Source organism: Didymosphaeria variabile (genome assembly GCF_027946475.1).
Source record: "Didymosphaeria variabile strain IMI 356815 chromosome Unknown scaffold_6, whole genome shotgun sequence".
Classification (NCBI taxonomy): domain Eukaryota; kingdom Fungi; phylum Ascomycota; class Dothideomycetes; order Pleosporales; family Didymosphaeriaceae; genus Didymosphaeria; species Didymosphaeria variabile.
The window spans coordinates 1044032-1071373 of NW_026611625.1; the positions used below are offsets into that span (position 1 = coordinate 1044032).

Sequence of the window (27342 nt, forward strand, 5' to 3'; positions counted from 1 at the left end):
AGCAGCTGCAACGGTGTGACTCCACACGAGTTCAGCAGTTGCAAATTTTCTTGTATCATTGAAGTTGGTATCTATGGTATCGTGTCGTAAGAAATATGCAGCCGGTTCCTTCTAGCGGATCGCCTGTCCGCGAAGGCCTTTATCGGCTTGGTAAGCTCTTTGCGGAGCCTGTGTTTGTGGCCCCATATTGCAGTATACCGCCCTATTCTGAACCCAACGAGGAAACCTGCCGTAGCCATGGCGTTAATATTCGTGAGGCGAGTGGAGGTCGGGCTTGTGGGGTGTTTGAAGTCCTAGTTCTTCAGGATGATTCAGGTGAAGGCGCTGCTTCAAGATGCTGTCGCTGCGGTCGAAGATCCCTGAGCATCTTGCGAAATCTTGTCCTTGCCCTTCTCCGCTTGTTTCTTGTCGTCATCCACGTACAGGTTGTGTTCGTAGATGTAATCAACAACTTGATCCGGGATGTAGTACCGGATGCTCTTTCCCCTCTTCCGGAACAACCGGATCTTGGTGGACGAGACATCATTCTGAATCAGCTGCGGGATGACCCAGATTTTCTCACGATACTGCTGTAGAGTAAGAAGAGCATCGTCTGCAACGGTCAGTGAAAAGTTCGCACGATGCTGTTCAGCTAGCTTACCAATGTCTGTTCCGCTGCGTTCGAGAATGAAAGCGCCATAATGCCCCAGAATTCTCTCAAGATCCTCGGCCGCCCAGAGACCTGGCGTGCTCATGGTCTGGATGAGATCCGCGCCAGCCAGGAGGGCGACATGAATGGGCTTCTTCTGGCCATCCGCCGTTTCAATACCGCCCAGTACTTCGTTCAATTGATGATTGAAATGGTCCAAAACCTTGACTGTAGGCAGATACTCCTTGTGCAGCGGCTCCCACGGATCAACGCTAATCCAGGTAGAGCTATCACGTACTGCTATCCGCGTCATATTTATCCGGTGATGCGCGGGTGCTAGTCCAGCTTTCTTGTATGCGTCGCCGACCGGGCTGAAGAAACCGCCGACGACTTCGTAATTGGTTTCAAATTCGCAGAAGTCGGCAGCCTCCTCGAACATGCGCAGGTGGAGATTGGTGGGCGGCGAGAAAGAACCGCAGGACACGAGGACGAGCGGCTGCTTTGTCGAATCCGTGAGTGTCCTCTTCAGCCTTTCTTGAGGGAATCTGTAGTTGTCGAGCGACATGGTGTCTGCGCTGCCTAGGGCGGCGTCGACAGTAGGCTGTCGGTCGTCGTCGTTAGACAAGACGTCGGGAGTTGTGGTGCTCATGGTGGAGTATGGACGGCGAAGTGGGTGCGAAAGTGAGAGTCGGTGCCTATCGCGAGGGCACGGTCTTAAGTGTAGGCAGAACGGTTGGCGTGGGGGTGTGCAAGCGTGTGTTGGAAGGCAGCGAGTGAGTAGTGATGGCCGACGGACGACCTGGGCACAGTCAGTTCGTAGGTCGCGACTCGGGGTAGTGGGCGCGACTTGCCGAAGGCAAACGGTTGAGACACGAGCAGACAGCCAGTGAGTCAAATGGCAGGGTGCGTAGTTGATGAGCCTGACGTCGGAGGCAAACGATCCGCGGTCGCCCGGAGATCAAGAGGGGTGGGTGCCGTGGAAAAAAACTTATGGTGGGGCGCGAGTGAGGATGGTAGCAGGAGGGAAGAGGGACACGCAGAGTGAGTAGCAGTAGTAGGAGTGGCGGGCGTGCGACATTTGTAAGGGCTGGTTCTACCGGTAGTGCTCAACGGCGGCTTTGCCTTTCACGCGGCATATGGACGGGCCACAGGGCGGGGTTAAGCAACCGGGGCGAGACCACAGCCGACACCCTTGCGCCCAAGCCTGCGAGTGTTCCGCACCTGCATGGGAGACGAAACATTTTCTGCGCCGCGGGTGCTTGCTGGTGGGAAAGCTACATGTAGAGTAACCCAGGCATTCTTCTCGTCCGGAAGTTGGAGCTCTTGGCCAGCCAGGCGTAGCTCTAGATGGGGGAAGTGCTGCCGGCATGGACTCACGTGCCCCGCATCCCGATGGTGTCATTCCCACGGCTGCACGGGGCCTTTCGCAGAAGCGGGAGTTCTCACGCAGCTCCAGTACACATGCGGCCAAGCAGCGAGAAGCGACGCAGCATTGGTGATCGCGTAGCCTGCATGGGCTGCTAGTGCTGGCAAAATACCGCAGTGGAGAGCTAGACTTATAAGTGTTGAAGTAGAAGTGCGAGGCTAGAGCGGGCAACTGATGCCGGACCTTTGTAAGAGTATCCGACATGGTGTGTCTGATGAGCAATCACAAAATGCCCACCACAGCACGGTCCTTTTGTTTATCCGTGGCTTGCTGCGTAGGGCATGTTCGGAGAGAAGCCCGCAGTAGCTGCAGTCGAGACTGACATGAGGAAATCCATGAGACAGAGACGGAATGAGGCCATCCGTAACGCAAGACTGCGTGTCCTCTTTTACCTGCATACTTGTCAAATGCACCAACGACCGTGCAAATGAGAAATGAGGCACAGCAGATACAAGACCGACCCAGACGGTCGCCGGCTCGTTGTCTGATAGCCGGTATATGGCATACTCTTGCAGTCTTTACGAGGCATACGGCGAATTACTGTGTGGTCGTTGCAGCGGTCGGAGCCATGTTTGAAGTGAATAGCCACTGCAGTTTGGATGGAAGCAACATGATCTGAAGTGTGCCTACCCGTGGACAGCTGCAATCGGCGTGATCCGTGCCTGCCCGCCCGCCAGCGAGGCGGCAAAGGCAATCCACACTTCGTTGCGCTGTCGCTATACGAAATGAGAGAAGCCGCAACAGAGGCGTGGCAGGGATCGTGGTCACTGATTCCGACGGCTTTTCCATGTTGCGCGAGCTAAGTCAGGCCGCTGCAGACTACTTCGTATCCACTGCTCCCGTCACGCCAAGACTGCGCCATCACTATCATCTCCATCCAGCACGACATCTGCAAACACCATCGTTAACTGCCCGCTCGCACCGTACCCAGCCGACCAGCAGCACGTGCACTCCTAATTCACCGTCTTCCACACCCCGCCGCTGCCCGTTCGCACTGTCCCGACCCACCGCACTCGCTTAGAGCGGCCTATGGCGCCCAAGTAAAGCAGCGACTGCTCATGGAAAGAAAAGACCGACACTTGGTCCCATCTTCTTCTTCTCCTTCTTCAAGGTACGCCGCCCCTCCGTCTCCCACATTCGCCCGCCCAGGCGGCCAAGCACGTGAAACATTACCACCACTGCCCACTGCCTCATCAACCTCGTCTCCACCTCTCACCCGCTTCATCGGCACACCTACTGCGACACCCATCGGGGCCTCAGTCTGGCGCGAGCCGTCGAAGTTGACCATCTAGTACTCAGTTTCTCATGTCGTCCAGAGTGACTCGCTCGTCTGCGAGGCTTTCATCAGGCTCCTCGTCCAGCAACCCGCCCAATCCCTCCGCCCCGCTTCCGCCCGCGCGTGCTGGCTCGACAAGGAAGCGCAAGGCCCCTGCCCGCGAGAGCAGCCCCGAAGAACCCGAAGAGCAGCCCGAAGAGCCTACTGCTCGCGCCGGCCGTTCTAAGCGCACCAAAGTAGAGCAGCAGGACCCGCCTGCTCTCTCCGCTGCTCGCTCGAAGAAGGGCAAAGGCAAATCGGCCATGTCTACGCCGGGGTACGCTGACTCCACTACATCCGATAGTATGGCTGCCATGTTAACCCATGATAACAGACAAGCCACCGACAGCCCAGAGGAGAAGGCACAACCCTCTTCATCGAAACGCGGCAAGAGCGGTCGTGGGAGTGGAGCTCAAGGTGACAGCTCCCAGCAGCCTCCGAAGCTCCCCAAAGCTAAATCCCGTACAGACGCCGCACCTTCATCCTCATCCCGAAGAGGATCCCGCAAATCGAATACAAAAGATGACGACGTAGCTATGGAGGACGCACCCGGCACGGATGAGACACCACAAGGAGGTACTGGCCCTGGCCGGCCCGACACCAGCGATGGTAGCAACGCCGATGGCCAGGAAGGGCGCTACGATGACGATGACGACGACGATGATGACGACCCGTTCGGCAGTAGCTTCCTTGGGCGTCATCCAGGAGGTCTCTCTGCCTTGCGGCATCTCACCGGCATGGCCCATTTGATGAGTAGTACCAACAATCGGCTCCGAGGCATACTGGAACAGCTACAGTCACAAGACTCGACCATTCAACTGATCGCACTTCAGGATCTTTCCGAAGTTCTGTTGATTTCCACAGAGGATAATTTAGCCGGTCACTTCTCGCCCGATGCCTACGTAAAAGAGCTGGTCAAATTGCTGCAACCCAACGAGTTCACAGGCGAAGAGAACCCCGATTTGATGCTCCTTGCTTGTCGGTGTCTGGCAAACTTGATGGAAGCACTCCCACAAGCCACCGCTAACGTCGTCTATGGCGGCGTTGTACCAATATTATGTTCAAAGTTGCTTGAGATCCAATTCATCGACCTGGCGGAACAGTGTTTGAGTACGCTGGAGAAGATATCTGTCGAATTTCCCGCGTCCATCGTTCGCGAAGGTGGCCTCACTGCGTGCTTGACGTATCTCGACTTCTTTGCTACAGGCACTCAGCGAACGGCCGTCACCACGGCCGCGAATTGCTGCCGAAACATCCCTGAGGACTCGTTCTCTACAGTTCGCGACGTCATGCCCATTCTTGGAAACATTCTGAAGAACAACGACCAGAAGGTTGTAGAGCAAGGTTGCATTTGCGTGTCTAGAATTGTACAGAGCTTCAAGCAACAAGATAGCAAGCTCGAAGAGCTCGTCAGCCCTGAGCTGCTGCGGGCGATCCTTGGGCTTCTTCTGCCTGGGACAACCAATCTCATCGGACCAAACATTCATACCATGTTTCTCCAGGTTCTCGCATACACGGCAAAAGCGAGCCCGCGCCTCTCCGCCGAGCTGTTCAGAATGAACGTGGTGGATACGCTTTATCAGATATTGACCGGTGTATCTCCACCAGCTGGGACTGAAGATGTTGCGACCAAGATCGATACTGTCGTTATCATGCAAGCTCTGATTCACCGACCGAAGGATCAAGTCTTCGAAACACTTAATGTCATCTGTGAGCTCTTACCTGCTGTGACGAGGGAAGACCTGACCTATTTGGACGATCTCTTCGATGCCGGCTACCCTGGTGACAACGCACCCCCACTCTCCGCTTCCCGAACATCTAACGCAGCTGGCGATAATCGCCTGGAGCTGCTTGAAGACTGCAAAGAGCAAGTCAAGCGTTTTGCTGTTATCTTGCTTCCCACTTTGACGGACGTGTATTCCAGCACGGTCAATCTGAACGTCCGACAAAAAGTCTTGACAGCACAGTTAAAGATGCTCTCCAATCTCGACACTGATATACTTGAAGAGGCACTGCGTGCTGTTCCCTATGCGTCATATCTTGCATCCATATTCTCACAACAAGATCATCCATCCTTGGTCACATATGCACTTCAGGCGGCTGAACTCCTGTTGAAGCGTCTCGAACCAATCTACCGATACCAGTTCTATCGCGAGGGTGTCATCTCCGAAATTGCGAAACTCGCCAGCCGTTCATGCAAGACTCTGGAATTACGACCAAAGGACCCGAGGACCACTATTGAAGTAGAAGCGGCTGTTGACTCCAACGCCAGCTCTAGTTCAACTGGCGAAGTGGACATGGATCAGGATATTGGCGAGGAGATAGATGTGGAGGTGCACTCGGAGGATGAGGAGGCCGAGAATGGAAACGAGGACGAAGAGCCGCACGACCACAGTGACAACCGAGACGATGACGACTCAGATTCGTCATCTTCCTCCGAACGCTTCCACCCGCCTCCGATGCCAAACGCCGAAGATATCATCACGCTACGGGCAAAGAAATTCATCGAAGTTCACGAGAATGACGATGCCAAAGTCATCCGGGATAAGGCTACCGTCATACTAGAAGACCTGAAATCTCTTGCCAAGGAGATTCGTCAATGCGTTCTTGAAGACGGTTCAGGGAATTGCATTGAGCTGTTCACTCGTTTGGCCGCCTACTTTGAGGGCGATGCACTTGAGAGTATCACCAGCTACGAACTCATGTCATCGAACATAGTGGATGTTCTATTAGACGTCTTCTCGACCACCAAGACTGCTAAACGCGTCGAGGCTCATTCCTTGTTCCTCGAAGCGTTCATGGGCACCAGCAGCAAGAATAAGATCAAAACTGCTAGCAGTGCCTCTCCTGCCACACCCTTCAGTGTCCTAGTTAGCAAACTCCAAGACTTGCTGAGTAGGGCTGAGCACTTTGAGGTCATCACTGTTCATCAGCACTCATATGATAGCCGTGGCAGCGCTACTTCTATGTTGGCCAAACAGTTGCGATTGAAGCTCATGGCCGACGATGAATCTGGTATCCCGAAGACGTACCGCAACATGATGGTATCAATCCATGCCATCGCAACATTCAAAGCACTGGACGACTACTTACGACCTCGCATTGCCATTGCTGAACGACCGCGTCCGCCGCGCACTCGTGACGCTGCCGCGTACGCGCAAGCGCTCGCCGACGGACGACTACCAGTTCCTCCGCCCCCGCATACTCCATCCGAGTCGACTAACCGCTCGTCGTCGCGGAAATCCAAAGCGAAATCATCGGGGTCTACAGTACCTGCACAGGCCGGCCCAAGTTCAGCTTCCCAAGAGAAACCACGTCGGTCTAGTAGACGACAGCAGGCACAACCGCCGCCACCCCCGTCACCCCCGGCACTGCAAAAGCCTGTCTCTGACCGCGACCCTGTGGAATGCGCCGACGAGGAACGCCTCTCCGACCCAGACTCTATGGACGAAAACAGTGCCTTGAATGCTATTATGGATGGCCTCGAAGACGATATGGATGAAGAGCAGCCGGACCCGTCTGCAGTCAGCGTTGAAGTTGCGCCTACAGGCAAGGTCACTGCTCGCAAAGAGGACGGAACTCGAGTAGCGACCCCCGTGCAAGGTCAGACACCGAACAGACCGCCTACGCAAGAGCGACTCTCAACGCCCTCACGGCTGTCCTCGCTTCTCCGTGGTGCCGCTGCCCACCACGGTCTTGGTGGTGTACTGTCGTATGCAGCAGCAGTGCAATCCACTCCACAAGATTGGCACATCGAATTTAGCGTTGATGACCAGCCGATTTCGAATGATACGACGATCTATCGTGCCGTGCACTTTAACCAAGGCCAGCCGGGGGACGTGCCACACCGTACCGTGTGGAATGCGATACACACCATCAAGTTCAAGCGTGTACCTGGCCCGCCTCCTACAGAATCCAACACGATTACCCCACCTCTCGACTCGAAGACCGGCACTTCAGGTATCCCACAATCGTTGAGCGATCACCCGATCACTACTGGCATCTTGCGTCTGCTTAGTATTCTACATGGTCTCAACGCAAACATGGATGACCTAATCTCAGACAATCGAGCACAGCTCAAAGTCAACGCAGAGCCCTTGTCGCAGTTCGTCAACACGAAGCTGACTGCGAAGCTGAACCGTCAGCTGGAGGAACCTTTGGTAGTGGCGAGTAACTGCCTTCCGAGCTGGAGCGAGGACTTGGCACGCCTCTATCCCTTCCTCTTTCCTTTCGAGACACGCCATTTGTTTGTGCAATCAACTTCGTTCGGATACTCGCGATCTATGACGCGCTGGCAAAACGCCCAACCGACATCCGACAGTAGGCATGATCGCCATCGTGATGAGCGACCCTTCCTTGGACGCTTGCAGCGACAAAAGGTCAGAATCTCGCGTGCCCGCATTCTCGAGTCGGCCATGAAGGTGATGCATCTCTACGGTCACTCCCCGAGCGTCTTGGAGGTAGAGTACTTTGAAGAAGTCGGCACTGGACTTGGGCCTACCTTGGAATTCTATTCTTCCGTATCAAAGGAATTTTCGAAGAAGAAGCTCAAGCTTTGGCGGGAGAACGAGTCGAATGGAGACGACGAATACGCTTTCGGAAAGCGTGGTCTCTTCCCAGCACCGATGAGTGCGGCACAAGCTGGTACTGAGAATGGTGCCAAGATTCTCGAGCTCTTTAGGACGTTGGGGAAGTTCGTCGCACGCTCAATGTTGGACTCGCGAATCATCGATGTGTCGTTCAACGCAACCTTCTTTCGCGTCGGGGACGGAGCCGCTGCCGTTGCGCCTTCTTTAGGGGCCGTCAAATCTGTTGATCACGACTTGGCCAGATCACTCAAGCTGTTGAAGCAGTTTGCCGATAAGAAGAAGCAGATCGAGAGAGACGACAGCTTGACCGCCGCACAGCAAGCTTCAGCGATCAAGGGCATTGTCTTTCAAGACTGTCACGTGGATGACCTTGGTCTAGACTTCACGCTTCCTGGATACTCCATCGAGCTTGTTCAAAATGGTGCAGACCAACAAGTCACGATTGATAATGTGGACATGTACGTTGAGAAAGTACTTGATCTGACACTAGGTTCTGGTGTTCAGCGCCAAGCGGACGCCTTCAGGGCAGGCTTCTCCGAAGTCTTCCCCTACTCCGCATTGAAGGCTTTCACGCCAGATGAGCTCGTTATGCTCTTCGGGCGTGTTGAGGAGGATTGGTCTCTTGAGAGTGAGTTTGCTTTCACATAGTCCATCGGTAACATGATGCTAACGTATATGCAGCTCTAATGGACTCCATCAAAGCGGATCACGGATATAATCTTGACAGCAAGAGTGTTCGTAACCTTTTGCAAACCATGAGCGAATTCTCGGCTACTGAGCGTCGTGACTTCCTGCAATTCATCACTGGTAGTCCGAAACTCCCTATCGGAGGTCAGTTCATCCTTCTTGTTCTCTGGAGTCGCTACTAACCAGCAAGCAGGTTTCAAGAGTCTCACTCCGATGTTTACCGTTGTCTGCAAGCCGAGCGAGCCACCGCTTACATCCGACGACTATCTCCCGAGTGTTATGACTTGCGTCAACTACCTCAAGATGCCCGATTACAGCAGTATGGACGTTCTCCGTGAGAAGCTCAGTGTAGCAATTCAGGAAGGGCAGGGCGCCTTCCATCTTTCCTAAGCACGCAGGCTAGACCGTGACACAGACATTATCGGGGGTTGGCGCACTGTTCATCGAAGCGACTTCATGGTCTGCTTTGCGGTTTCATATATGAATTAGGCGTTGCATTCTCTTCAGGATGCATTAACGGGTGATGGAACGGTACTGGGATTGGGCTTGGTATTTTTCAATGACTGACGCCCACGACGACAATATGCATCAGGACGATTAGTCCATGGCGTTAATGCTTGTACACTCACATAGCGTATTTCACAGATTCTTGGATGGGAGGATGGGAATGAGAACAGATACGCCTTAGCACAGTACTTGACCATGGTACAGATCATGGTACGTCTTGTGTTGTATGAAATCGAACATGTCATAGCTTAGCGTGGTTGCGCGATGTGGATCCGCCCATCCAACCTTGGAAACGAGTGACGCACATGACTGAGTGCGTGAAGGAATTTGAACGTTTGAACGCATAAATGAATACCTTCATACGAAAGACCTTCGACATCAACGTGCAACATGCGTCCGCTGAATAAACGCCAAGCTTCGGCCCGTTAGGCACCGAGCTGCTTCCACTCGAAAGCGCACCACACCAAGCGTGCAACTTTTTGTGCTCCTGTGCTTCAACGCTGCACTACCTTTGTTGATCGCGCAATTCCCAACATTCTGTCGCACGCCAAAGCCTGAGCCCACTATACTCTAGATTTATTCCGACTGAAACACGTTCAGATCTGAGTATGCAACGTGTGCCCCGCCAAAATAGACTGCGCAAACATCTCAAGACCAAAGATGGATGAGGAGCTCCACAGCCTCGAGGTACGCACACGCCCCCGTTACACGACCGATCGCGAACGCTAAGATGCGCGCAGCAAGAGTATTGCCCACCCTTGGACCCAGCTCTCCTTCATGCGCTGTACCCAGACTATGCGGGGCAGCAAGATGGCATACAGGTGCTAAAGGGTCTTCTTGAGGACCTTAAGCAAACGGCAGCCGCAGAACAGCTTACCGACTTTGATCCGTCGGGCAGCAGCAGCGGTGCGGTGCGGTCAAGCCCGAGCAAAGAATCCGATGATGCTGCTTCAAGTGCGGAGACATGGATCTCGCAGACGACGGTGACTGACTCCACGAGCCTTTCGAACGGTTTAGCAACACTCGAGCTGGGGACCAACTTAGACCATGCGACAATGGGAGGATACTTTCGAGATACCGAGGGCTTTGACACACCAACGAAAGAAGCATTGCTTGCCGAGACGTTCCCCACACTGCGGCTCGACCTCGTCACGTATACGTTGAAAAAGTGCGGAGAAGACCTTGAGAAGGCGACGGATGAGTTGCTGAACCACGTCTACTTTGACCATGTAAGAGGGAGCCCTGAAGAACATGCGCACGTTGTGAAGGGCATCGATGCGTTTTCGGAGGAGTACCACGTTCCGCAGCGGGGTAAGAAGGGCAAAAAGCGAAAGCAGAAGGGTGTAAATTTGTATGATGTGAGATCTGCATCTAACTCGGAATCAGAGCTCAGTCCGACCGGACCAACCGCGAACAAGTGGAAAGACAGCGGACGAGATGTCGAGTTCTTATCGTCACGGACGAATGTGTCTGCCAAAACCGTTGCCTCGTTGTATCACGCGAACGGGCTTTCACTAGTGGGCACTATTACTGCATTGATGAAGAAAACCATCGCCGCGCACGGGAAGGAAGAGCCCGAAGCGCCCATCATTCAGCCTGCCCTGGAGCTCAATGACGAATTTCCGAACATAGAATTAGAATACGCTATCGCTCTGATCAGGCTAACAGCACCCTCCACAGCAAAGGCACATGAGCTTGCAAAGAAACTCACCGTCTATCCCAGCGCCTCTTCTGCTGCCAAAAGTGATCTGCAAGTCATACCCCGTTATGCTCCAGTCAACCTCTCCGAACCCACGGTCACGAGTACAAAGCTCCCCGAGCTAGCGCCCTCTTCAACGCCACGAACAGCAGCCTCTCTGTCCGCAGCCCGCAGCTCAGCCTTTACTAACGCCTCGGCTGCGTACCGTAAAGGCCGCTCAAATCCGCTCTACAAAGCCGCAGCAGGCTATTACGCTCAAGTCGGACGCGACGCCAACGCGCACTTACACGCACAATCCGAAGCTGATGCTGACGCCTTCGTCTCACAGCAGTCTACCTCGACTGTTCTTGATTTGCACGGCGTTACGGTGGAGAGCGCGACGAGAATCGCGCGGCAGAGGACCCAGGCGTGGTGGGATGGTTTAGGAGAGGCACGAATTCCAGGCTATGGGCAGGGGAGAGGTGGTGCAAGGGACGGGTTCAGGATTGTGACGGGTTTGGGGCGGCATAGTGAAGGCGGGAGGGGAAAGATCGGACCTGCCGTTGTGAGGGCATTGGTCAAGGAAGGGTGGAGGGTTGAAGTAGGGAGCGGAGAGTTGGTCGTTACGGGGAAGGCGAAACGGTCGTGAGCATGTGAATACCTAGGCGAAAAGCATCTTCGGAAGGTGTTACAGGTCGATTTGAGGAGGATTGGACCTGCGTTGTGCGAAGGTTTCGAAGAATATGGAAAGAAGTTCTTGAAGATCAGACGAGCGCTGCGCCTCCGCACTGCGAATTCTCGCGAGCGCATACGAGCTACACACTGCATGATCACAGCATTCACAGCACTGCAGTTTCCTACTCCGCATGTTTCCGGTGTAGCGCGACGCTAGATCTGCGCTAAACTTAGAATCCATACCCCCATCTATCAACCTCCAATCTTGGCACCCCAACCTCTCCACCTCCAGCGCCAAAATCCACAGGCTCAAGCCGAGAGCACGTCAATTTAGGGTTGAAACCAAGGCAGCTCGGCGTTGAGGATTTCCTTACTTTGTCAGACTTACCATGTTACGGGAATTATGGGGGTTTGAAACGATGTTTGAGAGGCCGAGCGGCGCGTGTTTCAGCGGCGAGGTAACGGGAAGCGTGCCATGACGTTACTCAAATAATTGTGGAGGCTTTGAAGTGAAGTATACGTCGTGTTGAGTGGTCAATAAAGAAGGTCTACAAGATAGGAAGGGCAGGGCACAACAAAGCCATGTTTTCTGATGTTTCTGCTTCCATCTTAGTGAACCGACGCTACACCATCTACCCGCGCGATCAAAGAAGTCCAAGGCTACAATAGCCTCACTAAGACAACTCACAGTCTTACAGGCATCTTCCCCGTTCAACCAGAAACGTAGCAACTGCCCAACACTACCAGCATTCGATGGAGGTTGTTTCCAGCACACAGCACACGCGGCCGTGCCCATCGCCCTCCCATCACCACTGTTTGATATCTTGGACACTCGTAGTCACAGGCTAGGCATGGCGCGGCCCAATAAGCACGACGCTTCTGCCAGATACCGTCTTAATTGGTTCCCGACAACGAACGCTCTCCTACTCTGCCCCACCGCCCTTACAGATGCTTTTTAGACCGCCGCTGGCGTTGTTCGGAAGATCGACGGATGGGTACACTTTTCTGAAGAAGCGAGGCGGCATGCTGAGACCGGATCAGAAGGCTATTCTGGACCCGATCGAGGGCACCCCATGGGCGCCGTTATGCTCTGTGCTTACACTCTTTGAGAACGCTCATGTGTAGATATAAGACTTACCCATTATCAGAAGCCTACCTTTCTTTCTTCACTCCACATCTGTACTTTCCTTTCGAGTTTACTACTGCTGCTAGTCGGCTTTCCATTCCCTTCCTAACTCGCCACTGTAGAACAGTGCGCTTTCAGTTCAGTCTATCCTAATTACTTATACACGTATATTCGCGACTACATTATGAAGTTCTCCGCTTCCGTTGTTGTTGCCCTTGTGGCGACGCCGCTTGTCACTGCGGCCCCGGCACCTTTCCCCAAGGTCGAAAAGAAATGGGTCGATACCAACAGCGGCTTCACAGGCACCAAGATGCCCGCCCACTTCGTCTCATCCTTCCGTAAGATTGCTCGCGAGAAGAGCATCCGCAAGCGTCAGCTTGATCAACTTCTTGGTCAGTTGACTGGCGGTGCTGGCGGTGCAGGTGGCGCTGGCGGCCTTGACCAGCTTTTGGGGGGCTTGACTGGGGGCGCCGCGGGTGGTAATGCCGCAGGAGGGGCAGCAGCTGGAGGAGCAGCTGGCGGAGCAGCTGGCGGTGGCCTTGGTCAACTCCTGGGTGGATTGACGGGCGGTGCGGGGGGAGGAAATGCAGCGACTGGAGCGAACGGAGCAGCTGCTGCTGCTACAACTGGCACAGCTGCTAAGGGAAAAGCTAAGGGCAAAGGTAAAGGCAAGGGTACAGCGGCCGCAGCTGGTGCAGGTACAGCGGGTAAGTTCTGGTGTCGAGGATGTGTTCGAACATCCAATGCTCACGAAAATCAGGCGCAGCAGCGAACAACGGCACCGCAGCCGCAGGCACTACAGCTACTGGCAAGGGAAAAGGCAAGGGTAAAGGCAAAGGCACAGGTAAGTGAGCCCGAGAGCTCGAAGCGAGAGTGAACAGGTCACTTCAATAGATGATATTCATCCGGGCCCATCACGGATGCGCCCGACTTCCCCTGTCTGACCATCACTGACTTGCAACATAGGAGCTGCTGGCACCGCAGGCACAGCTGGTAAGTCCAACTTCCATGAAAACACCTGATCGTCATTAACGACTTCAAGGTGCCGCCGGAGCCGCCAACAACGGAACCGCCGCAGCAGGCGGTGCAGCCACAGGAAAGGGAACAGCAGGTAAGTACTTCCTCCATGGACTTTCGTCATTTGACTCTTCAATGCCGATTGTGTGAACTTTATATATTCAAGACAATGTTGGAGCTTGCTAACTTATAGAAGGAACCGCCGCTGGAGGCTCGACCACGACAGGTTAGTACCTCATGCTGAGCTTCGATTCTCGACTGCCAATGTATTACTAGTATGTTGCGACATTGTTCTAACACTCCAAAGGAACCCAAGGTACCCAAGGCAGTGGTGTACAGACAGGAACCCAGGGCACTCAGGGCGTTCAAGGTGGGTCGACCGGAACCACTGGTATGAGGTCCTCCCTTTGCATTGGATTGCGCTGTAGTGGCTAACGCATCTCGAAAAGGCACTGGAGCGCAGACCGGCACTGGAGCGCAGACTGGAACTGGAGCGCAGACTGGCACTGGAGCGCAGACTGGAACTGGAGCGCAGACCGGCACTGGAGCGCAGACTGGCACTGGAGCGCAGACTGGCACTGGAGCGCAGACTGGCACTGGAGCGCAGACCGGCACTGGAGCGCAGACTGGCACTGGAGCGCAGACCGGCACTGGATCGAACACTGGTAAGCTTTTCTAACACGGAGCTGGGGGTAAAGTCGCTGACGGAGGAACTAGGCACTGGTGTTCAGACAGGAAACGGACAGACTGGAACAACCGGCTCTCAGGGCGCTCAGGGCGTTCAGGGTGGATCAGCCGGCGCTCAGGCTGGCACGGGATCTGCCACTGGTGAGCACTCTCCAGTTTATCTTCCACCCTTTCCACTAGCAACTTCCATGCCCTCCGTCGACTATGCTCTCCATCCATTTGACACGGCTACTCCCTTCATCCTCAATGGACTGCATCGCAATCGCTAACGGATGAATTAGGCACTGGTGCGCAGACTGGCACTCAAGGCACCCAGGGCACCCAGGGTGGGCCTGCTGCCAACAGTGGATCTGCTCAGACCGGCCAGACCGGCACTGGATCGGTTGCCGCCAACGGAGGTTCCGCTGCAGGTGTGGGAGCTGCTGGGTCCTCTTAAAGTGTCCACGTCCAGGACATGGTCGCAAGCGATGTCGCGAATCCTTCTTGTGGAAATGTATCTACGATTGTGTACAAATGAATTTAGGTTTTGATCTGGAAACATAAATAATAAATGTATTTGATGCTTGGAAGGGAATCTACTACACTGTGGCGATGTTGGTGCAGTAGTGTGTTGGGGGGTTAAGTGTTCTGTGTTGACCCTAATTGGGGAATGCACAAACCGGAATGCGTGAAAGTGTCTTTTGGTTGTTTTTCACATTGGCGAAAGAGACACAGGTATGAGAGAGTTGTCTAGTACTAAATTTTGCGGACTTGGGCTACAGTGTCTTGTCAAAAGTTTGGTGCATTGTGTTACCCCAACATGAGCAATGCATTACTCAAGTTGCCGGCAAGATATCGCAATCAAAGCTCTCATTTACTTACCCTGAAATTATTAGGGGTGCTTCAACGCGGTGCTCAGCGGTACTGACACGGACGGGTTTCCGACATTTCGTAAGCATCGGTGACATGTAGCATGATCCGGCTAGAATAAACGTTGAAAACAGGGTGAGATCTCTGAACGGTGGAGGGTGAGAGACCTACAGGTAGTCTTTGAATACGTGCTAACTATGTGCCCGTTATACCGCTCCACATACTAACACTGCTAAACTCGATTTCGATGTCGACGAAGTCAGGAAGCACTGTGCACAGGTTAAGATGCTGGTGATGACGGCGGTGAAATGCAGATTGATAGCCTTTAATATTCCAACAGTGGAGCTGGCATCCGATTCTTTTACCTGTCGGTCGAAGTCCAATAGTTTTAAATTCTCACCACCTGTTCCCTCACCACAACGTGAGAGGATTGGCATAACCGGTGACACTACTTCATATACGAGGAATCTGAGGCTTTGCCTTCCTTTCTTCCTACACTGACCCGGCTAACAGATCAGAAGTGCCTCCCTCCTATCGTCTGTTCCAACATGCCCACTCAGGAAGAGACCTCAGAGCCTCCGAACCTCCCTATCAGCTCTTCGCCAGAACAAGCCTCAGCATCATCCCTCCCTGGACCATCGACTAGAACAGCTGTTGAAGCATCCACTGACAGTCAAGCTCCTACGACAGACGCCGTAGCAAGATCTCAAATAGTAAACCCGGCACTCAAGGCACTTGCTGCTGAAGTAAACAAGCACAAGGAGCAGCCTCAGAAACCGCCACCAGACATTGAAGGTATTCCTTTACCAAGAGTATCGTTGGAGAGCTGATCTGCTTACACCAAGCCTAGTCAACAGACTTCCATCCGCACAAGAGATCTACGATGCCATCCCTAAGGAGGGCATAGACATCAGAGACCTGGTCAAGATGTTCAATGTTGATGGAACGAACTTCCATCTCTTCCTTGAGCTATTGAAACTTATCGGTGATATCAAGATCGAAGCCTGGGTGAAGCCGGCGTCCGTTATTCCCTCCGATGCTGAGGTTGACAAGAGATATATTGAAGCAAAGAAGCCGGCCATTCCAAGGAAACTGGAGAAGAACCAAGTAGTCAAGTCGAAGTTGGTGGGAGTCCCACTCGTGTAAGCTGACACTGGCGCGACTCATAGGGTGTAGCACGGTTAACAAATATTAGGACATGGAAGAAGCGTGACGAGCTTGTGAGAGGTGCCTCCAACATCCGACCCTCCAAAGTGTACCGCGTCATCCACGAAGACTCGGCTACTCTTAGTCATTTCACTGGAAAGTATGTTTCACCATCCACCATACATTAACATTTTCCGAACTTGGCTAACGTCCGTCTGTCGTAGGCATACCCACATCAAGCGGCGAGGAATCCCCAGCCTGAAATTGGGTGAAGGCAACGCCTTCCAAGCCATCGCTCCATTCAGCGGCGAACATGACCTGACTCGGCCGAGAATTGAGCGTCATTTGGTGTGGAACAAGAAGAAGAACGAGTCGGCCTACGTTTCTACGTTCAACAGAATTGGTAAGCACGCCACCTGTGCGCGAGTGAACGTTTGATTGATAGCAATCTTAGAGGACGCCGAGAGGCGACTGAAATTTCACTCACGCGAAAATTCTGCTCTTCTAAGACAAAGCGAACGTGTCGGTGAGCGACTTGCAGTGGCTGTCATCGACACGTCCGATTTGGTACCAGCGACAGTCCGCACGGAGATTGAGGAAGAGATCGAAACGATTGTGACCGTCACGAAAGGTCTATTCAAATGGAAAACCCCAATAAAGAGCGACAACCAGAAGCGTCGAGTCAAGATCCCTATATGGGTTCACAAGAGCGCATTCGTTGGACACGAGGATGCGCATCAATCACACTCCAACAACTCGAAGCAACAGGAGCGGATATGTGGCTCTCTATTACGGAACTTCGACGCTGCAGTCTTGACCTCCCCGCTACCAAGGGCCATCATTATGAATGGCTTGCCTGTGGGACCATCCCTATGTCTCGGATCATCCATGTCAGGCCGTACGATGGCAAGATCTTGCACGATGCTGGAGGCAAGCATCCCGTTCGTAGCAAGCACAGTGCCAGTGAAAACTGTTGGATATGGAACTGGGAGAAGTCCAGATGGTACCTAGACGATGATTGGGAGCGTGGAAAAGACGGCGAAGTCCCAGGTCAGAGCTCTACGCACATGATAGAAGACCGCGCGGCATCTTCCAGCGAAGACGACTATAGATTCGAAATTAACGAAGATACCGTGGCATACCATGAAGGCACGCATCCCGATGACAGCCGCGACGATACGCCGAGAAATTCGAAGAGGAAGACGAACAGCTTCGATGGTGGTAGCAAAGGCAAACGAGCTCGGCTTGCGAGTACCAAATCGGCAATGGACACAGCTGCATGCGCACATGAATGTTCTGACTGGTGTCTCCGCGGGTTCAGTGATGAAGAAGCCAGGTATGCGGCAGCCTGGACTGCCATCGTGGACTCAGAGAATCAGCGAAGAATCGGATGAGTCGATTTCAGGTTCAGGTACAGCCTGGCATAAAGTATGTGGCTCAACTTCCCTTTGAACTATCCGCTCTAGAGCAACACGATGTACTAACACCCTTCTCTTAGGGCTGCACTATCAGGATATCGATTGTAGCATATCGAGTTCTTCCACAATTCTAACGGGCGAGAACCGTTCTGGGTATTCACGGAGACGAACGCTGCTTTGTCTTTCTCCACTATGGACTCAGGCACAAGAACGAAGGATCCTGCTAGGTATCTGGATATTTCTTTTTATGGAGATGGAACACTTGAAGTGGAGAGCGGGTGTTAGGAATACTACACGGTGCTCGGCAGAACTCTTCTCCTCGTGGAAGACGTAGGCGGAAGCACATGGCTGTCATCAAATGACATTGTTTTGATCACTATAACATACTGTCATTTGAGCCCGACCAGTGTCACTAAAAACTTCTAGTATTTCTTGATGACGCATGTGGTGTTGTGCAAAATGCCTCAAATCTCCTGCTACTTGAGCCCTGAAGCATCGTCGAATAGCTTGTCGATCTCCTCAAGAGTCTTACCCTTGGTTTTAGCAATGAACCGCCTAAAAGCTGGACGAGAGGCACTGAACCGTAAACAAGATATACCCGACGTTTCCCAGCGTTGGCGGTGTCGTGATGCTACTTCATAATAAGAGCTATTATAGGTGACTGTGTAGTCGACTTCAACAATATAGGTGCATCGTAGTGAATGCACTGATCTCGCTAAACTGCTGGAAGAACATCACGCTAATTACAACAATTGCCCGTCGGATGTTGCGGCGACTGAAGAAAGCCAGCCACTGGTATAGTCTAAGCTACGGTCCTTTGACACCAGGATATTAACACTCGAATTTCTGCGCTCTTGCGTTGTTCTTTCAATTGTGTTCTCGTAAGCATACCAGCGTTTTCTGTCTGAACCCTCTAATCCTTATATGGTAGGTGTCCCAACTTCGTAAGCCTTGTGAGGCATTCATTCCAGTTGTCAACAATAGCTAACTAACGTAGGGAGTTCGTTGAGTAGTGAAATCCAAAACCTATAGCAGTTGCTGATACTATTTCGAGACTAAGAGGAAGGCGGTAATTAATCTCGTCCTTTATATATCGCGCACCGAAGGTGATCTAGAAGGCTTTTAAGATATCTAAGATGACTAAAACTAGTTCAAGTATAAGTAGGATCCCGCGGATGTTTGGTGGGTTTTTCTCGGATATGTACAAGGGTGCAACCTAATGTTGTAATGTTAGCGCTATCGATTATTGCAAATGTGGAGGGTTATACATACCATAGCTAATCCACTAATACCGACACCACTAACGGTTCTTCTACTAACCAATGTGCCGTACACATTGGCAATAATCTGAATAATGGCACCATCACTAAAGATAATAATATAGACCATAAGTGCCCACTTCTTAGAGACCTTATACGCGAGAGACGGCATAAAGAGCTATCTAAGGAAGGCTATGATTAAGAGTATACCCGTCATAAAGCCTTTCCCGAGTTCACTTTCGGCTCTCAAGAAGGCGACGTGAAAAGGGGGCATTACATTGATAATGGCTATGACTCGCTGGTCGTAGTCGAAAACCCCCTAGTGCCACGTGAAAGCAGGCTCCGGAAACGAAGCCTGATGTCAAGATGCCGCGAAAGCCACTGGAACCGTATCGAGGACTCGCTGCAGCTTCAGTGGGCAGCTTTTCGAGTGGTTTCGACGCCTCGTTCAAGTTTGTCAGGCGAAGTATCGGAGGCATGGGCATAATCGCCTTGTCATGGTGTGACATGGTTTTGATAACTACTCAATGGATAATGAGGCAGTGAGAAGCTAGGTTTCAGTATTGGCGGTTATGGAGGACCGCAAGACTGGCATACCACATAATCTTGAATTTGGCCAGATCGTTGCAGATATTAGCATCATTATGAACGCTGGTCCTAACGCCACTGGCATCGCCATTGATAACGTACTGTAATTGGTCCTCAAGAGCCCGGATTGTCTTGCGAAATTAGGAGCTGAGCTAGATGAGGCTTTGTGCGAAGACAACGTCGTACATCAGCTATCTGGAGCAGATGGTCCGTATAGCGACGCTGGTGAGGAGATATGATATTGCCCTCCCGCACCCGGGATAGGATGTTACTAGGAGGGAGAGCACGACCTTGAGCCCCGGGCCAATGTAAAACGCGCGGACACGAAAACCGAGTCGCAGGTAGCGTAGTGGCTGTTCTATCGGATAAAGCCTGGAGCGAACGATATAGCTCTGTGGATGCTTTCGATGTATGAAGGTCATGTACCCGCTGTTCCCCGCGTGTTGGTGCTCGACGCAGAGTGACGCGTGTGTACTGCGGGAAGCTGCACTGACCCCTGAACGAAAGTGGAGCCTGCGGAAGGGACGACCCTGAACGGTCAATTGCATCTGCAACTCTAATTCAACGCACTCACTACTCCTTACGTGAGGCAACAAAAGTAGTCGTCTCAGATATCGCAGTCGCTACATATCAGAGGAGCCCTGTGCTACGCGATCGATTCGCCAGCCATTACGCACTGTTTGATGCGACGTTGCAGACCTCCACAGCAGGCCGCCAACGCGCATAGAAAGCCTCAGCCTTCGACTTATCTCCTTGCACAATGATCACATCATGTCTCAGAACCTCGCCTAGTTCGCAGCACGTTACCTCCACGCTCGCATCACGCTCAGCTAGTACGGGTACCAATACTGTTGTACCACCAGCACCGTATCCCACCGTCGCCAGCTGTCCGGCGGAACCGGATCCTCAAACGTTGAATCTCCATGCGTGCGAGCAGCGGTCCATACTTGTATTATTCACGACCGAAAGGGTGGGAAGGAGCTGCAGGTACGCGCTGCGCGTGCTTCAGGTCGCGAAGTCCGGAGCCCACTCCGCGAGGGAGAACTCGTGGCTTTGGAACCGCCAACGGGTCTGAGAACCACGTTTGCGCCATCGCCTCGGTCCGCACACGTGTGTGAGGAACGAATCTTCGATCTGAGACAGTGATGGATAAGGATGAGCTTGATTGAGTTTGGAAGGACCATGTCCGCCAGCGCAAGCTCACTACAGCCTTCGGAACGTAATCGGCGCGTCGCATAATCGCAGTGCGCACGCCACACTTCGTACCAAGGTACTATCGTTGCAATTCTCTTTCTGTGTGCCAGCTCTACACTCTTCATCCCGACTCTTTCCCGAGGCCCATCGCATCCACTCAACCGCAGCTCAACGATTGACAACCTAGAATCAACCTTACCCGGCAACCCTACCCGCTTCCCTAGGACCAGAATCCTTGGCGCAAAGCAAAGGAAAGAAGCAAGGTGAACCCCGATGCGCGCGAGACCATCAGGCTGACAGCACCACCAACCAACCCACTTTCCAAGCCAACAGGTACCCGCAACAGAGTAAGCAATTGAGCACACACGCGCCGCACCGCCGAGCCCAGCACCTAGATCTTCTTACGGTTGGGTAAGGCTGCTTGCACCCAAAAAGTGACATCCCCGAAATACGGAGTATAACTTTTAGGGACAGTGACATTCCAGAGCTTGCCTGGGCAACCGGCGCGCGAAGACGGCAATTTCGCTTGTCGGTGTTATTTCAGGCACGTGAGGCTACTGAATCGCGACTCCAAGCGCTATTCGCCGACGACGTCAAATTGCCCCCGCGCGTTGATTTTTCAAATTGTTCGCCATGGTGAAAATCTCTGCGCAAGAGCCTGATGTGTTGGCATGCATAGAGGTGGTCTTCCATTGCGTAACATTTTCCGTTCTTTGTTTCCTTTTTCCCTTGCACGCAAAGGCAACAAAGCCGACCCACGCTTTGCTTTGCCGGCATGCATACAGGATCCACTGTGCTTTGTTGGCCGTGCATACTACCCACACATTTCATCTAGCCTCCGAACTCAACCAGAGAATTTTCTGACCACTTCACACGCGATCAAAACCTTGCACCTTGGTTTTTGGCAGTCGCTCAACGGCTCATGTCAAGACGGGCCGGCGCTTGCGCAGTGACCAATCCCCAGGTTTGCTTGCCGATCGCAATCTTAGAATGTGTGAGCCAATGGGAGGCTGATCGCATGGGAAAAGTGGGAAGTAATGGGCGAGAGCAAGGCTCAATGAGCTGGTCTGTGACCTGTGATGGGTGAATTGGTAGAATCGGGGGTGATATTGCGCGAACCAAGGCGTGAGCACTGCACGGGTCAGAATACGGTCGTCACGTAGATCAAGGAAGTCAAGTATACATCTCCAACTATTCATTTCTGCAACTATACTGGCAGGCTAAGATCATGGTACTTTGCCGCAATGCTCGCCCCCATCATCCCAATGCCCGATGAAGGATTCGCACCGCCTTGCTGATCGTCCTCCTTTCCCCCTGTCACACAACACGCAAAAAGCCACCCAAAAAATACATCATCCTCCACACTTATAAAAGTAAAAAACGCAACAGAAAGGGGGTATCTCCAAACTCCAGCTCCACCAGAGAAGTAGGTAGTCAGAAGAAGAGGTGCCTAAGCTCGGCATACGCTTGTGACAGGCAGCGAACATATGTTCGCGCGCAGCGTCCCGCGACCAGTATTTTTCCAACAGAAGTATGATTGTAATGAATGACTAGAAATTATTCTGCCGTAGGCAAGAAGAATTCAAAAGGGGGTAAATTGTAAGACTCGAGAAAAGGAAGGTGGGTATAGAAAGTCCGGCATCGTTCGTTGAATATCGTAAGGGGAAGAATTACAAAGAAGGTATCCGGAGTTGCTAAGTTCGAATGTATAGAGTCGAAAGATAAGATAAGGCAGATGAGTGCTTCCGAAGAAGTAAGTTATAGGATCCTCATAACACATAATGAACCGAACAGGCGAGCACGCTCAATGCGGGCCCGGCGCTTCCAGAGTATGGATAATTCGTATCATAGACGAGCACCAGTCGATGATGCGAGAAGCGGAAGGTGGTCGCAGAGAGGACTTATTGCGCGCTGAGCGGTCATAGAGCGAGGAAACCAAGGCCGGCGGCGAACATGGCGACGAGCGCGCCGTTGACGGAGAGGCCAGAGGCAGCACCAGGGAAAGGAGCAGAAGTGGGCGCAATGGGTGCGCCGGAAGAGGCACCAGTACCAGTGGGGTAGGGCGCAGTGCTGTTGGCGGGGACGGGCATAGAGTATGCAGCGGTGGCCTGGGAGGAGGCAGCGATGGTGGTGGTAGAGTTGGCGACCTCATAAGCAGGGCTGCTGCTCAGGGTGACCGTGTTCACCTTGTAGATGGTGCTGGTGACATAGATGGTCGCGTCGTAGGCTTGGCTGTCCTGTGCGACGACGAAGGCGACAAGCGCGAAGAGGAAGAGAACGACCTGCTGGAAGGAGCGCATGGTGTCGGTGACTGTAGTGGTCTTGTGTTGGTTGCGAAGAGAGTGGTGCGCGAGGCTTGCGACGGTCCGAGACTGGTTGTTTTGGTCTTGCGACGAGGCAGTGAGCGACTGTGGACGTGGGGTGTGCTTGCGCGACGATGTGTGCTAGTAGCAAAGAGCGATTGAGGTTGCAAAGAGCGTGATGGCGAGGCTGCCGGAGCGGGAATGCGCGAGTGTTTGTAAGGACTGACTGGGTTGGAAGCTGGCGAGCGTTTGAGGGAGAAACAGCGGCGCGGGCGGACACACGAGCTTTAATGAGGCGCAATCTCCCTGCTAATTTCGCTCCAAGAGCCCGGCACGGCGCTAACAACGCAAATCCTGGCAGCCTGCACAACGCAGTCTGGGCGCCGTCGGGGACCTGGATGCCTGGCAGCCTGTCGCGCAGATGATGGCGCGCTGACGGCGCTGAAATCTCCGTGACAGTCCCGCAGGGTCTCAACCATGGCTCAACACCACCGTTGCCATCGTGACAAACGCCCCGAAGTTTTGCCTTCCGCCCACTCTGCATCCGCCCATGTTTCCCCCACAGTCCACTTTTCGGTTCAGAACCACCACTCGTGCGCTGAAACGGCGTCCCGCGCCGTGGCACTCTGGTCAGTGACACGGCAAACCTGCCCCAGACGTGGCACGTCGAAACCGCTCCTCGTCGCAGCGACACGGCAGCCGACCTCTGACCAATCCAAGTCGAGCGCCACTGCTGAGCCGCGACAGCCTGTCTGCGCGCAAATTCTGTCGAGGCGTGTCGTGTAGTGTCGCAGCATCTTGGACGTCAGACGGTGAGCGCCTCAGCCACCCACCCGTCCAAACATGGGTGCATGGCGCCTGCCCTCCCACTATACTTCGTATATGACGATGCGACAAATGGCAACTGCAAAAAGCCTGGCACAAAGAAATGCTGGAAAGGAGGAAGAAATTGCCATCGAACCGGCCTGGGTCAAAGATTTCATTGGCTATAGTCCAGTCCCCGGCCCTTATTGCGCTCTCGTCCCGTGCCAGTGAATGCGCCGACATGAGCGCTATATGGAAGTACTCCACGCGCCGGCTGTTTCTATGCTAGGCCCCATAAAGATGGTGGCCGTGATAATGAGTATGATACAATGCGTCCAGAATGTTGTGTGCTGAGTTGGCCTGGAATGCGCCGGGGCAACCCAAGGTACCCGCCTATTCCATTTTTCTTCCCAGCTCCCCATCCATGAAATGCCACGCCATGCGCCTGAAGGAACGCCGAGAATAGGCGCAGGCAGATATGCGAAAAGGGTAATCCATTAGGTGATGCCAAAGACAACTCACTTTGTCGGTGACGGTCGTACCTCGCCACGTGTGAGATGCTCAGTCGTGCTCCGCAGCCTCGCTGCTCTCCCACAACCGTCGGCATAGCTCTTCTACTTCGTTCCGAATCCTGCCATTATCACTCTCAAAGCTTTCCCTCCCTTCAAGATCGCCCTCTTCACGACTATTGCGGCCGTGTTCGAAGCTGACCCGCGACCTCCGGCTGGCAGAATCGTTTATTTCATCGTTGTAACTCGCACTCAGACTACTACCGCCGTGCACATTGGATAACCCATTTGTGCCGGCCGACTTCGGCACGCGACTTTTGCGCGGTGTCCCAGGCATCTGTTCAATCCGAACAATGGCCTCAACAAGCGGGTTGCGATACCTTCGCACGACATTGTATTCTACGGAGACGTGGTTGAACTGTTGTTGTAGACGAGGATCCAAACGCCCTTCACCGTTTGTACTGTATGTCATCCCCGTGTAGAGTGCTGTGGGTCCACCCGTCCGCGGTAAGATTGAAGGGATCAGCTTTTGTGGCTCGATGGCAGAAGAGGCGCGCTGGAGCATTAGCTTCTGCTGTGTTCGCGAGGGTGGTAGGTCTGTGGGGGTGCTAGTGCCCGATCTGCGTGGGGTTCGCGTTGGTGTCTCTTCATCTGCGACGTTTGGCATGGACCGGTTTCTCTTGAGGTTCCCGTTGCCCGACCCGTTTCGTGACGGCAAAAAGCTGCTGTTCGGCGTGCCTGCCGAACCATCCCCATCGATGAAACGAGAAACCAAGTCTCTTCCAGGAGTATCCACCAACGTTGAGCCGGCGCTTTGACTTAGTTCGCGCGGCTCATTATGGTTCGATACCACGGTCGCAGCCACTGCAGACATCTGCGGAGCAGGGTTATGAAGAGAGCCGCGCTGCAATAACCGTGAGGTAATCATATCCGCATCGGCCGGTCGGGAGTGTGAATGGTGGTGAGTGCTGCTGCCGTTCGCCGGTCGCGTTTGTTGCTGCGTTCGGTCCGGGAGAGCCCGCATCGACATGCTCGAAGTGCCCGAAGCTTGCTGGCTACTTCCCTCTGCCCGTGATATACCTCCCAATCTTTCCATTGGTCTGTATTCTGCCGCTTTATGCGGATCAAGCACGACCGAGTTGGAGCGCGTATTTGATCGTGTCGTGGTGGGTGATTGGGATGCGCTTTCCTCGGTCCAGCCGTCGTCCTGTCCCTCCTCGTCTGCCACGTCGAAATGCACAGTTGGATGGTCGTCTTCAGGTGAGGGCTCGCGGGCCTTGCCCGGATTGATCAGGGAACGCTTCGGTGGTGCTATCTCGCTCTTTGATGCCTTCAGCGCCGGCCTGGAACCACCGTCCCGTGGCAGGTGGCCGCTAGAGTGGTTCTTGCGTATGCCACTCGCAGTGTGGCCGTGCTTGCCGACTCTCAGTACTGCGCCGGCGGACGCATTGCGTTTGATTCCGGGGCGCGGACTGCTGGGCGCAGAGGTCGAGTTGCCAGAGTGCGCGCGGCGGTGGTGCTTTACGGCGTTTCCCTCGTTGCCGGGCGCCTGGGCCTGCTTGCTCAGCTTGTTGAGGTTCTTGCCAACAGAGTGATTCCGCTGCATGCGACTGCTGCCGCCAACGACGTGCTGGCGCGGACCCTTGGCTTTGTGCTGGGTGGATTCGGAAGGCGAATGCGATCTTTGCGACGACGTGGACGACTGGCGGGCCATTGGAGGAGGGCGTCGCGGCTGCGAATGAGCGTCGGCCGACGACGAAGCCATGCTTACTTTTTGCTGCGTGGCTGCGTGGAGGGGGTCGAGATGCAGATGGGCTGTCTTGCCAGTGCGAGGTAGCGAGCCGCGCGCGGATCACTAAAGCTTGAGCTGGGGCCCGGCGAGCAGATGGAGGGCGTCTAGTGATGTACGCTCATGGCTTTGGGCCATAGGCCTCAATTGCGAGGATGTGGGCGGCGTGGAGGGGTGCGACCGTATGCCACGTCGGACCCAATGGTTATCGGTTGTGATGCAGTTGCATCGATCAAATCATAAAGCGCAGGCGGTGAGCCGAACCCAAAACGGCTGACCGCGGCAGCGCCTGGAACTCAACGTCATTGCATCACAATCACCACGCCGCGCGACACAAACACATTACTTGTTGGTGATTATGTTTCTGCATACTAAGGGGTCTTCTTCCGTCGCTCAGCTACATGTGAGTGGCTGATGATGCTCCTTCCTCGGTTGTCAACCCACCTTCCTTCAGAAGTGGGAAATGCAGCAGCATCCGATTGTTTCCCGGAATGTTTGTAGCTCCACGATGCCCGCTTCAACATCTTCTTGGGCGCCATTTACTCTGCAGTAGGTATGTTTATCTGTACACAGTTGTTCGAAATCATACGCCAACCCCTCGATACTTCTTATAGCGTTTCCATTTCACTGTCCCCCGTAGTATCCTCTCACTACTTCTGTTCCTTCATGTTCATTCGTCTCCTGAGCTCCGTTCGTAGTCCTGCGCCTAAGAGCCTTCTGTGTAGTCGGTCATCTCGTGAGACTGGCCTGCATACCAAGAACCTCTCATTTCCTGATATTTGCCTTCTTCGCAAGCTTCCTAAGGCGCCCCTTCATGCTGCGTTGCTTTTGTGCTGCCCTTTTCTGGGACAGCTGTCGCTGCTCTGGGTTCATGCCATCGATGCATCCAAATGATGACGTAGTGAAGATGGAGGCTGGGCGCGACGAAGCTGGGCGCGACTTGTAGGATGGCGGTGGCAGGCCGGAAAAGTATGTTGGAGCGCTCGAGAAACTTCCCATGGAATCCTCACGCGGCAAATGCGCAGCAGCCAATGCTCCTGGACGTAAGGTACTGCTTGTGAACGGACCTTGATCTAACACGAGACGCTCCATCTCACACTCCAGCTCCCGCAGCTGCACGCTACCCGGACTATCACAACGCAGTGCCA

General features: G+C 53.6%; 7 protein-coding genes across 7 annotated transcripts; 4 read left to right on the forward strand and 3 right to left on the reverse strand.

Annotated features, from left to right (window-relative positions):
• Positions 1 to 329: 329 nt before the first annotated feature.
• NMA1 (Nicotinamide/nicotinic acid mononucleotide adenylyltransferase 1) lies at positions 330 to 1277 on the reverse strand (the record flags this gene model as incomplete). The annotated part of the gene is made up of 2 exons (XM_056217035.1): positions 330 to 592; positions 641 to 1277. 2 exons carry the CDS (start codon positions 1275 to 1277, stop codon positions 330 to 332), a joined length of 900 nt encoding a protein of 299 aa, XP_056068591.1.
• A 2082-nt stretch (positions 1278 to 3359) lies between these two features.
• On the forward strand, positions 3360 to 9035 carry UFD4 (Ubiquitin fusion degradation protein 4; the record flags this gene model as incomplete). The annotated part of the gene is made up of 4 exons (XM_056217036.1): positions 3360 to 3646; positions 3704 to 8586; positions 8640 to 8789; positions 8839 to 9035. 4 exons carry the CDS (start codon positions 3360 to 3362, stop codon positions 9033 to 9035), a joined length of 5517 nt encoding a protein of 1838 aa, XP_056068592.1.
• Positions 9036 to 9812: 777 nt separating this feature from the next.
• N0V89_008280 (uncharacterized protein) lies at positions 9813 to 11479 on the forward strand (the record flags this gene model as incomplete). Its single annotated transcript, XM_056217037.1, has 2 exons — positions 9813 to 9839; positions 9893 to 11479. 2 exons carry the CDS (start codon positions 9813 to 9815, stop codon positions 11477 to 11479), a joined length of 1614 nt encoding a protein of 537 aa, XP_056068593.1.
• Positions 11480 to 12815: 1336 nt separating this feature from the next.
• N0V89_008281 (uncharacterized protein) lies at positions 12816 to 14771 on the forward strand (the record flags this gene model as incomplete). The annotated part of the gene is made up of 9 exons (XM_056217038.1): positions 12816 to 13338; positions 13392 to 13475; positions 13598 to 13624; positions 13674 to 13742; positions 13845 to 13874; positions 13956 to 14018; positions 14098 to 14313; positions 14366 to 14476; positions 14617 to 14771. The coding sequence occupies 9 exons, from the start codon at positions 12816 to 12818 to the stop codon at positions 14769 to 14771; spliced, it is 1278 nt and encodes a 425-aa protein (XP_056068594.1).
• Positions 14772 to 15732: 961 nt separating this feature from the next.
• On the forward strand, positions 15733 to 17724 carry N0V89_008282 (uncharacterized protein; the record flags this gene model as incomplete). Its single annotated transcript, XM_056217039.1, has 6 exons — positions 15733 to 15979; positions 16035 to 16326; positions 16380 to 16490; positions 16588 to 16733; positions 16785 to 17188; positions 17242 to 17724. The coding sequence occupies 6 exons, from the start codon at positions 15733 to 15735 to the stop codon at positions 17722 to 17724; spliced, it is 1683 nt and encodes a 560-aa protein (XP_056068595.1).
• A 4984-nt stretch (positions 17725 to 22708) lies between these two features.
• On the reverse strand, positions 22709 to 23089 carry N0V89_008283 (uncharacterized protein; the record flags this gene model as incomplete). The annotated part of the gene is made up of 1 exon (XM_056217040.1): positions 22709 to 23089. The coding sequence occupies one exon, from the start codon at positions 23087 to 23089 to the stop codon at positions 22709 to 22711; it is 381 nt and encodes a 126-aa protein (XP_056068596.1).
• A 1368-nt stretch (positions 23090 to 24457) lies between these two features.
• Positions 24458 to 26170, reverse strand: N0V89_008284 (uncharacterized protein; the record flags this gene model as incomplete). Its single annotated transcript, XM_056217041.1, has 1 exon — positions 24458 to 26170. The coding sequence occupies one exon, from the start codon at positions 26168 to 26170 to the stop codon at positions 24458 to 24460; it is 1713 nt and encodes a 570-aa protein (XP_056068597.1).
• Positions 26171 to 27342: the final 1172 nt, after the last annotated feature.